Source organism: Anser brachyrhynchus (assembly GCF_964034855.1).
Source record: "Anser brachyrhynchus genome assembly, chromosome: 2".
NCBI classification, from domain to species: Eukaryota; Metazoa; Chordata; class Aves; order Anseriformes; family Anatidae; genus Anser; species Anser brachyrhynchus.
Window position 1 is genome coordinate 109,845,367 of NC_137695.1, and position 12,324 is coordinate 109,857,690.

The 12,324-nt window shown below is 49.1% G+C and overlaps 1 protein-coding gene and 1 long non-coding RNA gene across 12 annotated transcripts in view; one reads left to right on the top strand and one right to left on the bottom strand.

Annotated features, from left to right (window-relative positions):
* Positions 1-508: 508 nt before the first annotated feature.
* On the bottom strand, positions 509-9,638 carry TGIF1 (TGFB induced factor homeobox 1). Of its 4 annotated transcripts, none has more exons than XM_080581963.1 (3): positions 9,194-9,638; positions 2,919-3,145; positions 509-1,574 (listed from the first exon to the last, which is right to left on the bottom strand). In XM_080581963.1, exons 1-3 carry the CDS (start codon positions 9,207-9,209, stop codon positions 1,008-1,010), a joined length of 810 nt encoding a protein of 269 aa, XP_080438089.1. In that variant the 5' UTR covers positions 9,210-9,638; the 3' UTR covers positions 509-1,007. The 4 variants fall into 4 exon arrangements, with proteins under 4 accessions (XP_080438089.1, XP_080438090.1, XP_080438088.1 ...); XM_080581964.1 differs by lacking the exon at positions 9,194-9,638 and adding an exon at positions 7,910-8,057; XM_080581962.1 differs by lacking the exon at positions 9,194-9,638 and adding an exon at positions 7,805-7,914.
* Positions 9,639-9,903: 265 nt separating this feature from the next.
* Positions 9,904-12,324, top strand: part of LOC308190487 — a 29,836-nt gene continuing 27,415 nt past the window's right edge. For 4 of the 8 annotated variants that reach the window (XR_013947236.1, XR_013947237.1, XR_013947238.1 and 1 more), the window contains exons 1-2: positions 10,020-10,602; positions 12,154-12,273. This is a non-coding gene — a long non-coding RNA (uncharacterized lncRNA). Of the gene's footprint in view, positions 9,989-10,012; positions 10,603-12,153; positions 12,274-12,324 lie in introns of those variants that run through there. The other 4 variants (XR_013947233.1, XR_013947234.1, XR_013947232.1 and 1 more) reach the window with 3 other exon arrangements.

A 12,324-nucleotide genomic window follows, 5' to 3' on the forward strand; every position in this document is an offset into this window, starting at 1 on the left:
CTCTCCTATTTACTAGAATTAAAGTCGAAATCTTGCCATTGATAGTCCAAGAAAAAGTAACACCTCCCCTCTTGCCCCCCTCAAAATTTGTCATCATTGAAGTCTAGAAGCTGTATCACAAAGACTCCAACCCTTCTTCTGCCCTCCTTATTTCATCCTCAGGAGTATGTCCCCATGAGCTGTCACATCACCCAGGTATTTCTAGGAGCTAAAAAGCCTCAAACTCTGAGAGGGGCCTAAGACATCCCCCTGAAATTTAATGCTAGTTGACTACACAGCTCCCTTTGGCCCCATTAGAAAGGTCAACACAGCAGAACACTGTCAGGTACTTTGAGCCCACTTTTCAGCATTCCTTTGAACATCTGGTTAACAGAAACTGCTAGTGTAATTCTCTAAACCAAACAAAGCCGGTATGAGGTCAAAAATACTTCTCACTTCAATTTATTTCAAGAGAAAAGCTGTGTTTTCTGCAAAGCTTGTATTCAACAAAATACTCTGTGTGCATCCGTTTTTAAAGAAAATATTTTATTACATTATGGGAAAAAAAGCATAATCATCCAAAGTTCGTATTGTTAAAAAAAATTGAAAATTTACTTTAGACAGCGTGTCGGTATATTCTGTTCCTCATGGGAATGATAAGAAGACTCTATATCATTACTAGATATTGCACAGTCTGAAAGAAACAAAAACAAATCACATGATCTTGGGAACCATCTCACATTATGAAAAACCTACAAAGGAAACATTAAAAAAAAAAAAAACACACACAATCCTTTCTTTCTACAGTAGCTTTAAGTTTGTAATCTTGGAATGACCGTATTCCACTGAAGACCATCTCAGTGACAGGAAGCTTCATTTCAGCAATCCCTTGTGCAAATAAGATTAATAAAAAAAATAATAATAATGCAGTTAAGTCTCTTGATATCGTGTGGGTGGCAATGACCACACAGCTGTTAGATCCCTGCCTGGAAAAAAAAAAAAAGATGGGGAAAGAGAGGGAAGGGGATTTAGGCCATAAGTTTCGCCTGCAACTCCATCTCTGCCGCCCTTTTGAGTGCAACATCCACCAGTAGCTGGAATCCACTGAAATCCTGGTTAAGGTCTGGTGGGGTTGGAGGAGGAGTGTTAAAGAGCCCACTTTGCGCGTTCGCACCAGGTCCCAGTTTAGAGGCGTCCTCATGGTAGGAGAGGGAGCTGTCTGTGAAGGCGTTGGCTGGGGGCTGCTGCAGGTCCGTGGTCTGGCCTACATCAGCCGGCTGGCAAAAATGGAAAGGGGCATCTTTCAATGCAGTCACAGTTGTGTGGCAAATCACCGAGGGCCGAGCCAGGACCGATCCCGGGGACGCAGGCTTGGATGAGGACACAGTCTTGCTGAGCGCGGCGGCGGCGGGAAGGAAGGCGCTCTCCTCCAGCAGGGGAATGAAGGTCTTTGTGCTCATGGAGGACTCCACCAGGCCGCCCTCGGGAAGCTTGGTCCCTCGCCGCGAGATGGTGAACTGGTTTGGGTCTTTGCCATCCTTCCTCAGCATGTCAGGTAGGAGCCTGCGGCGTGCATTGATAAACCAGTTGCAGACCTGGGAATACAAGGACATCTTAATTTCTACCTTCATTCACTTCCAACTATGTGCCACTAGAGTCGTTGGGTTAGATTAATGACTCCCTCCCAGCAGTTTGAGCAGTTTCCTCAACCGCAGAACAAAGGAGGCCATGGGACAAGCTCTGACACGCCTGGCTAAGGCCTTTCCCTTGTCCCCGCTCTACCCCCAGCTCCCCACTCCTTCTGCGGAAAGCCCCAGGACATCTGAAGACGGCCAGCCTCAGCCCAGAGGTTTACCTTTTAACTCTGGGCACACACATTAATCTATTAGCCATTGTTCCCAGCGCTTAGGTTAATTAACAACAGGAAAACCTTTTCTCTCTGAAGAGGGCCACTCCTCCCACAAATAGTTACTGATTTTCCTTGTTCAACTGACTGTGTCGACAGACATAACATGAATTACCTCATTTAAGTTTGTCCTTGTTTAAATATCAAACCAGTTTCCTGGGCGATACAGGATAGTTTATAGTTTAACGTCTTTTTTGTGTTTACTACATGAAGGTTTTCTTTATGATGTTACACAAAGGAAATTTTACTTCACAGCCAATTACAGAATTTGTACTAACGAACTAATCTGGAAAAAAATAAAGCCCAGAAGCCAACACAAGCACTCTATATTTAGCATCACTCCAAACCAGGACTTGCACAAGTCCTCCTCAACGACCTTCTCACCAGGTGGAAAGTGGCAATTGCTCACAGCTCTTCCACCAAAGGAGATCACGGAAGACAAGGATGTCCAGGGACCTCACAGTTGCCAACGGTATAGCCTCAAGGTGAGAATCCAAAACCAACCACATAAAAGCCTGATCGCACCCATGCTAATGCACTTGAGCAGCTCTATCCATACAGGTTGTTCCACTGATCTTACTTGGAAGTCATCACGCACATAATTATAAATATTCTTGTTCTACAGGAATGAGCCTCAAGTTGCAGTTTTAGAAGCGAGGAGTTATATACTCAGCTGTGCATCGATCACCATAAAACCTCTGTTGACAAATTAATCCCTTCTCCTCACAATAAATTACCTTATACAGACACTTTATGTCTTTTTGGCCCCAATTTTGCGAAAATTAGCATTCATGTTCGAATTCATGACTGTCTGTTCTCCCAAGTAACTGATTTTATTCCCAGTAAACAAAGATCACCGTAACACACAATTCATCTGTATTTCTCCTTACAACTGTCAGGAGAAGAGTACTGATTAAAAACAAAAGGAAACGTCACAGAGTATAAATACTTACATCACTGACTAGACAACAGGTAAATTAATAAGAAAACAGCTCCTTTAAACAAAACTAAAAGGACTGCTTTATTTGAATACCTGTAGTGTGGAAAGGTGTGTTTGCCGGGATAACAGCACTTTTTCTTGCTCTGAAGGATAAGCATTGTATCGGTGCTCATATAGCCAGTCCCGAAGAATCTGGACAGACTCCTTGGGCAGGTTGCCACGTCTCCTCCGTTTGCCTGAGCCAGCAGATGAGGAAAGATCCAGGGGGACATCCATAGTGTCATCATCCTCTGTTTCGCTGCCTGATATTGCAACTACACCTGCAATTACAAAAAGGCAAGCGCCATCAGCCTCCTACCCCAGTAAACTATTTAGCTCCAGCATTTTATGTTTCAGACACTTCTTATTACGTTAACTAACCACCTTTACCATCAATCATGGCACAGCCTTTACAGGGGATTTATCCTGTAGCGTTAACTTGTCAAGCTGTAGCTTTTCTGTCAGTTGAACAAAAAGTAGTACCAATGCGACATTCCTAAGGGAATTCTCTGTAAACCCTCATTTTCTTGTTCCCTTAGCAACCTTTTATCTGCTGCATGTTATCAGATAGCTTCTATCTAATGCCAATATTGTCCAAATTTGCTTGCTGTGGTATGCATCCAACACTCTTCTCTTGAAGGATAACCAGTGACTGGGCAAAGGACCAACAGACAAAAACTGAAAAACCATACACCCAATTCAAGTGATGGGTTATTTAATTACTCCTTAAAACGCTGATGCTTCCCTCATGGGAGAAAGGGCTTGCAGACTTTTATAAATTAATAGTTCATTCCAGAACTATTTATAACAACTAATGGAGCAAGAAAAGAAAAAAGGGAGAATTGCAACTGCCTCCATCCTCACGTGGACTTTCATTAAAAAAAAAAAAAAAAAGTGCAGGAAAAGGAAAGAACCAGGTGCCTAAACTCAGGTAAAAGTCCACTACTATAACCAAATCTGGACTTTAGAAATTTAATTGCAGTTCTTTCATACACGAGTTCAATTATTTAAAAATAAAAATGTAATGTACCACTTTGACTGCATCCTCTTTATTTTTCCCCCCAACTTCAGGGTTTTCATTTCATATTTCAACCTGTGGAAGTGCATGTTCTGTGCTACACTTATTACAGTCTCCAGATTTACAAGTTAACTGCATGCCTTTTTCTTTCACAACACAAAGAAAGAATTTCAGAAATTGATTATTGCTTTCTATATACGCACCACTATTTACTGCTTCACTACTTGAAGCTATGTTAAGAAAATAAAGTAAATAAAAGTATTTAACAGCCAATAGCTAAGAAGACTACAATTCTACTCCTTTGGTATAGGATATGTAAGTCACTGATGAAACAAGTTGTACTTCAAAATACACAGAAAACTTTAAATACTCACCAGGTAAAGCTGACCAATAACTTTGAAATCTTATAAAACCACATATAAATCTATATAAGATACCACACATGTAAAAAAAATGTACAAGAAGCCCATAATAAGCTTTGTTTCAAACTTGCATTTCATGTTGAGGAGGGTGGAAGGGGGAGGAAGAAGGAACTTGCTCATTCATAACAGCAAAACTGAAAACACTAATAGTAAAACCGAGTTAAATGTCAGAAGTCAAAATTTTATGTGGGCAACTACCCATAATTCAAAGGTTCTGTTTAAGGAAAGAAAGTCAGCCCTGAAATATAACCCATGTGCCTGTGAAAGTGTGAAACTATATGAAGCTATTAAAAAAGAAAAAAGGAAAGGAAAATAAAAGGAGAGGGGCTGTATGTGAAAGTTTTGCTCCACACTTCCCGATGTGTGTGGGGGAAGGACCTCTCCCCCCCACTTTCAAACTGCAGCCGGTGCTGACATGGTGAATTATTCTTTCTTCCTCCTATTTACGAGTAGCTTCAGAATCATTACATTTAGTTTAAGTTGTCCAGATTTCAATGCATATTTTTGACATGCAAGGATTCCCAGTAGGATGATCAATCTGCAAAGTGTCTGGCATGGTTACTTCAGTAACTCAGTATTGTTTTCATTCTCTCAGTTGCTGATTTACAGAACTGACAAACACCAAACTGACATAACGTATTTTTCCTGGGATGATTTGCCACAAATTATCCAGTCGTGGAGCAGGAACAATAGGAAAATATTTAAATGCCCAACACAAGATAAACCCCCAAATTATGTAAACAGGTTCTTAATTCACGTAGAAAGTATGTCAAGTTTGCTTTAAATGATTCTGGGCAAACTCTTTTCTACTGGTAATAGCCTCATGCAAAGTGCTGTCATGCTTGCAATCTAACCTGAGAACATGCCTTGCACAATGGGATCCTGGAGCACTTCTTGGAACAAAGATCACTCACAGACAACGTGATGGCTCTGCAAAGCAGCTTCTAAATCGAGTGCTAAAACTAGCTAAAACTAGCCTGGATTATTCAGACAACTGTTTTCAAATGCGCTGTTCTTGTTTGTCTGAAACTAGAAGCGTTGCAGCACTTCAGTGGGTTGGGTTTTTTGTTTGTGTTTGAATTTAACAGGCAGGACTTTGGAAGACAGGGACAGGCAAACAGTGAAGACTGGAAGTAAGAAGGGAGAGGAGCCAAGAAACTACTCCTGAGAGAAAATGAGGTGTCTAGCAGTTTGTGAGCCATATTTACGTGGCGTAACGAGAAGTCCTCCAGCCATGCATCACCACCCCACTTGGCATGACCTCTCCAGGACCTAGCCCGCAGCCGAAGCACTCCACTGGAGCTTCGCTGACTTAGAGAAAACTGCCTCGGCAGCAAAACTCGGTACAAAACTGTTGCTCTTTTCCACCCGAAAAAGTGGCAAAGCAACTGCCTGGAAGCCAGCAGCATGAAAAGCTCTCTGTGTTTTGCAAACACGATCTTCAGCCTCGGCACTTCTGAAGTAAAAGCTGCCGTCTGTCTGACTAACCGTAGCTTACCTAGCAAGGAATGAGTCAACGGCGGAGCTGCCCTTTGACCGGCTTGCTCGGCGTGTCACATTAATTGACAGGGTGAGCTGGTGACACGGAGCAGGTTCGGGTTCAGCAGGAAACCCAGCGTTACAACTTCTCCTCATTTAAATAGAGCAGCAGCCCTCTGAACCGCTCGCAGATACTCCCGTGCGGCGCAGCGACAGGAAGTCCTGGCTACAAATCTCGCACGGCCCCAGCTGATATTTTTTTTTTTTTTTTTTTTTTTTACTAGAGCGGGAGCCACGTTGTTGCTGTCAAGGCTCTGTTTTCATTAAAGCATTCCTGCTGATTACAACCCAGCTTTGTTTTTCCTCCGTGTTAGTAATCAGGCTATTCGTTGCTGGTTTCCTGTTTTAACAGGGCCCAACTGAAAAGGTTTCTGGCCGGGCTCCACCACTGGACCATTGGCTTACTGTTATTTACACCCAGACTAAAGGCCCGCGGACACGCCGAGTAGCCCCAGCTGACCTCCTAATTTATGTCATCTGAAAAGCAGGCTAGCATCAGGTTACGCTCCGTCCTCTCCTAAACATGTTTAATCTAAACAGAAGAGCTGTTTTTATATGACTAAACCAAAGCAGCACGAGTTCGCTCGCAGAGGTCCCAGCCCCAGGTCTCCGCTGCCACAGACAAGCGGTCCGTGCCACTAATGGCTCACGGACTGCACGATCAGCATCCCTCCTTAATAAATTACTTTATCCTCCCGGCTTCCCAGCTGCAGTCATATACACGACTGAACGCCGCGCTGCATGGCATCGCAGGCAGGAGACTTTACGGGTCCTCCTGTAATCAGCTCAGGGCACATTACACCCAGGGTCCCGCGCACGATCCCGAGCCCCACACCCAGCCGTGAACAGCTTGGGAAAAAGTACGGCGACGACTGAAACTGGTTTCAAAATGAACTACTGCTCCCTAAGAAGGCACGCTGAAACACTCGAGGGGGAGGGCAAAGCATTTGGAGAGGCTGAGGCAGATGAAACGGGAGTTAGCAAACTAAAAATCCAGGCTACCAGGAAGAAACCCACCACCATCCCATTGTGTCGAGGAAGAGCCTCGCGGAGGAAGTGGCACAGGCCAATTGCTATTCAAAACAGGACAAAGTATACCACAAGAAACAATCTCTGCCCTCCAGAGAGGGAACCGACAAAGATCACCTTCGGGAAAGGCTCCCACCCCTCCCCGTCGGTGCTTTGTGAACTTAAGGTGGATTTTTATGAGGACGGATAAGCAGAACTAGCTCCCATCTAAGGCCCCGATCCTGTCGTAACCGAGTTCAGTAGGATTCCTCACATGTATAAACTTGAACGTACGCCTGTGCCTTTGCAAGGCGGTATTCTAAATCAGCTCATTAACAAGCTGAGTGTGTTCCGTGTGATTGCTATCAGGTTATTATTTGTAAATGAAACCATCCACAGAACAGTCCTCGGGGTTTTAACCCACGGGCTGATAAAGGAAAAAAAAAAAAAAAAAAAGCGAACTAAAGTTTAACGTGAAGTTAAAGCCCAACAAAAGTAAATTAGTTTAGAATTATTCATAAGCAACCAAGAATTACGGAATGCATAAGGGAATTTCCACTGAAGAAAAAAAAAAAAAACAAAACTTTTCCTTTGAGTATGTTTCACAAGTGAGGAACCAGCTTATTTGTTTTCCTCTGCATTTCACAGCTTGAGCTCTGTTGCTTCTAAACCAGCCAGACTTGGCTACGCTATACATTTTTTTTTCCTTTAAACAGGATTTTTCTAGGACTGCGAGCAAGGAATCTGAAACAAAGTCATTCTTTGAAACTTCTTGAGCCAGCCCCGAATGCCAGGAGGTGCCAAACAACTACAAGCCTAACCTTGAACAAAACAAAGGCACCCTAGCCCCAACGCCTGGTTGAAAGTTTCCATCCCCGTCCCCTCGCCTTTCCCTTTCTGCCAGGCAAGCCCCTGGCCCCCTGCCCCACTCGGGAGCCCCCCGGGCCCGTCACCTTGCGTGGTTTCCATTGTTCCAGCCCCAAACCCGCAGCCCTGGGAGCGGAGCTCTGCCTCCCTCTCTCGCACACAAAGACCTACACACACACACACACGCATACCTAGAAACGACGTCAGCACTTTTCACACACATTTATTTCGGGGGTGGCAAGAACAACAGCCGAAAGTGCAGGGAGTTTTGGTATTTCAGCAACCAGCAGCTGCCCTCGGGGAGAGAAGTCTGAACAATGGAAGCAACAGCAGACAGGAAACCAGCTCACCACTGCTGTGCAAATAGGGAGCATAGGAATGTCCTAAAAATAACCGGGCTGAATTAATTCAGTGAGACCACGCAACAAAAAAAAAAAAATAAAAAAATAAAGATCGCTGCTTGCAGCGGGGTTAAGGGTCCCAGGCGGAGACCCCCGAAGGGGGTGCCTCCAGGTGCGGACAGCGGGGCTGGGCACCCCAAGGAAGAGCAGAGTGGGGGCGCCTTTGTGGCCCCATTCCCTTTGTGTGCAAGCCCCAAGCCGCTCGCCAGGGCTACAAACCCTCCGGGGGGGGCACCTCGTTTCCAGCACCCCGCGGGGATCGCCCTGCACGTATGGGCTGCCCGCTCCGGGGGCATCAACAAGGAGCGGTGGGGGAAAAGAGCCTGAGTGCGGGGCAGCGACCTGGTCCCCCCTCCCGGCCCTCCGCCACGGGGCACTTGGTGGCCTGGGAGCGCTTTGGGAGCACACCCGAAGGCGGTGAATCACAGCCGTGGGGCAGCCGCTCGCTGCCAGCCTCCCCCCGGCCCCAAAGCGCGGTCCCAGGGCGCTGAGGGCAGCGCAGGGGAAGGGGCAGCACGATGCAAAGTTTTCGTAAACAGCACAAAGAAAACCCAGAGAGCCTCGTTTTTGCAAAGGGGGGTGGGGGGGGGTGTATGTGCGTCTTCCTCCTCCTTTTAACCCTAACCGCGTGCAAAGTTTTGTACTTCTTCGCCCTCTTTTAAGGGATGTAAAGGCAGAAGAAAGCAGCAAGTTCCCGCAGCCCCTCGTCCCAACGCTGCAGACAAAGACCGGCAGAGCCTGCCCCGCTCCGAGCCGAGCCGTGCCGAGCCGATCCGAGCCCCTAAGCTCAGCCCAGACCGCCGAGAGGCGGCCGGGGAAGGGGCACAAAACTTGGCCGCGGCACGGAGCGGGCGGCGGAGCAGGCTTGTGACAGCCGCCGGCAGCAGCCGCGTGGGGCTGCGAGCCCGGCACCGAGCCCGGCCCGCGACGGGACGAGGGCGGCCCCGGGGGGCAGAGGGGGTCCGGGGGTGGGGGGCAGAGGGGCTCCGTCCCGCTCGGCAGCCCACCGAGCACGGCTGCCCCCGCCGGGGGAAGGGGCGCGGGGTCCCCCCCTCTCTCCCCGCAGGCAGGTACCTTTTTTACTTTTCATCTTGACGGCGAGGACCGAGCCGCCGCTGCCGCCGGACTCGCCGCGCAGCCGCCCGCTGAGCCAAGTTTCTGCCGGCCGGCCGCTGCTCCCCTTTTAAACTCGGCGAGGAGGAGGAGGAGGAGGACGACGAAGCAGCAACAGCAGCAGGCGAGGAGCTCGGTGCCAGGCGCCCGGGCCGGGTCCTCGGTGCTGTCAGCGGGAGCCGCGGGGCTCTGCCTCCCCGGGGGCTCGCTGGCGGCGGCTGTGGCCGGGGTGGGCTTCCCTCCCCCCGTCCCTTTGTTCCTTTCTGGCGGTGATTGGCCCCAGCTTGGTAAAGTGAGAAAAGGCACGGGAGGAAAAGGTACACGAGTGCACCCTCCCCCACCTTCCAGCAGTGAGTAAGAGTAACCCGGAGCTACGCGAGCACTCGCGGCGCTGCCTCCTCCTCCTCCTCCTCCTCCCGGCCGCCTCTCTCCTCCCCTGCCGGCTGCTGCGGCTCCGCCAGGCGGGAGGGGAGGGCCGAGGGGGGGTCCCCCCGCACCCGCACGCAGCCCTCCGTGCCTCCCTTTCTTCCAGGCAGCCGTTTGATCGTTAAACTGGAAGGAGAAGGGGGCGAGGAGCGGGAGGGGGGGGGAGATTTTGACAGCTGCCCTTGACTAGCCTCCTCCTGTTGCTGCCGGATGAACCACCCACTCCTGCGCGTGAATAGAGAGGAGAAGAAAGGAGAGTGTGTACGGCAGGAGCAGGAGCCCCCCTCCCTGCCAAGGCGCGTCCCCTTTCTGGGGTTATTTTTACAAAAGGTGGTTGTTTTCTTCCCCCCCACCCCCTTTTTTTTTTCTTCTCCCCCCCCTCCCGGCCCGCTGGATCTTGCCGTGACACATGCTCACGGCTTGAAAGAAAAGTCTCACAGCTTGACTCATCGCTGCCAGCACGTGGTGCAGCAACAGTTTATTTTCTCTCCCAGACGAGAGAAATGCGGGAGCCCTCGGCCCCGCAGCGCCAGCTCTGCTCACGCCGCTCGCCCGCACCCCCGAAGGCGAAACTCCGGGGGGGGGGGGGGGGGGCTGCGTACGGGGGGAGTTAGTGTGAAAAATAAAACAAGCCGTCATACCTTTAAATTAAAAAAAAAAGGCGTGCGGATGTGGTGTGTTTTTGTGCAGGGCAGTGCGTGTGTTTGTTTTAGTGCCGCGCAGCCACGTGCTCGCTTGTTTGTGAGCGAGGAGGCGCAGGGGCAGGCATGTCGGGCTGGGAGCGAGCGCTTTAAGCGGCTGATGAAATAATAAATTCCTACGGCGAAAACAGGGCTCGCTTCCCCCCCCCCCCGCCCTCCGGCTCGGCCGTCCACACAAACGCGCATTCACGGCAGAAGAGGAAGCGACGGCGCTTTTTAACAGCGAGCCCTCCCCGGCACCTCGTAACTATTTTTATATAGCGTAATTACAGCGACCTAGCCGGAGATAAAACAGCTGTTACATCCTGAACGGGGGACACGTGCGGCTCTTGAGCGATTGCAGTCAACGGGGCCCCGCCGCGGGGCTGGCGGCTCTCCCCGGGCTGGGCTGGTGGCTGGTGGCCGGCCGGGGGGGCTGCGGTACCTCAGGGCAGCGCCGGGCCGTTACCGGCCGTTACCCGCCGTTACCGGCCGTTACCCGCCAACCGCCCTCCGCTGGCCGCTGTGTGTGGAGGGAAGGGGGGGGGGGTGCGCGCCCTTCGAGCCCCGTTCCCGCCGCCTCCATTTTGTCCCCCTTCGGTGCCGGGGGGCTATGGGGGCAGCGCTCCGCCGCCCTTCCCCTCCCTCCCTCCCTCCTTCCCCGTACGGTAGGAGCGCGGAAGGAAAAGGCTCGGGTATTTTTAACGCTGAGAGCCGAGTTGTGTCTCTGGAGGGAGCGGTGACTCATAGGTGGCGTGTGAGAGCGATTTTTTTATTTTTTTCAAAAAAATATTACTTTTTTTTTTTTTTTTCTGTGATGGTCGTTTTTAAAAGTCCTGCTTCACAGCTGTGAGAGCTGACTCTTCGGGCTGGTGTTTTGAGCGCCCAAGGCTTGGTCGTGCCAAAGAAGTAATTACGGGAAGTTAACAAAAGACATGTCAGGGAGCTGAAGAGATTTTCCCCTTTACGTACGAGCCGGCTCACGCTTGTTTATTGTCCTTGGGACTCCTGGCAAGTTTGTGAACCAAACTCATACCCCCCCACCCCCTTTTTGTTTGGTCTTTTGGTGAGGTCATTTTTACGAGGGGAAGAATAAAGCTTTTCTCTCACACTGAGCTTAAACTCGCTTTTAAGAGCGTTAGGAACAGCCTTTCTAACGCCGCTGGAATGCTGGTCCTGAGGAATTTACTCAAAGGGGAAAATTGATTTTGACTTAGCACATGGCTGCTTTCAAAGCTGACAGGCTGTAAAAAGCAGGAGGGTAGGTCTGCGTCCCTCGGGCTAGAACCAGAGGACCCCAGACGAGCAAGTCTTTGTGCCTAGTTCCCTGGGTACAACATGAGTAGAAAAGTGATTTATTTTTTTTTTTGACAAGTTACTTTGTGGGTGCAAGTATTGTGGGGGGAAAGACAGAAAGTGGACTTGTGCAGTTTTCATTTATTGTCAGGGTGGGGCAATACGTGGGGTTTGTCTACAAACTCTGACGTCGTTTAGCACTTGGAGATACATATTGGAGGTTCTAGGGTGGATAAAGCTTGCCAAAACGTAGGGTGGTTGGAAGAAAACTGCTGTAGCCTTCTGTAACAGTAAACAAGCTTGAAAGAAAATGGTGTCTAAAACCGTAACAGGTGATTTCATTGCTTGTTCTGAGCTGGAATTTAAGGGTAGAGAATGACTCGATTTTTGAGTGTGTTCAGTAAACTGGTGGCTCATAAGTTGATGGTGAATGTTGGCACTGGCTGCTGCTTGCGGGCAGAAGCAGTTGGTATGTAAGAAAATACACCACTTTCCATGGTTTTCTGTTTCTCTTCACAGGTTGACAAGGCTGTGGATTTAGTATTACTTAATCTGCTGGAGCTGTATCAGCACTAATCATATCTCACGTGCAGTTCATGCTGCTCACTGAGCAACTTTGGCTTCCATGCAGCTCCTTGGGTAAGTGCGTGCTCTACACATGCATCAAGATACGTCTGTACCAACAGGTTT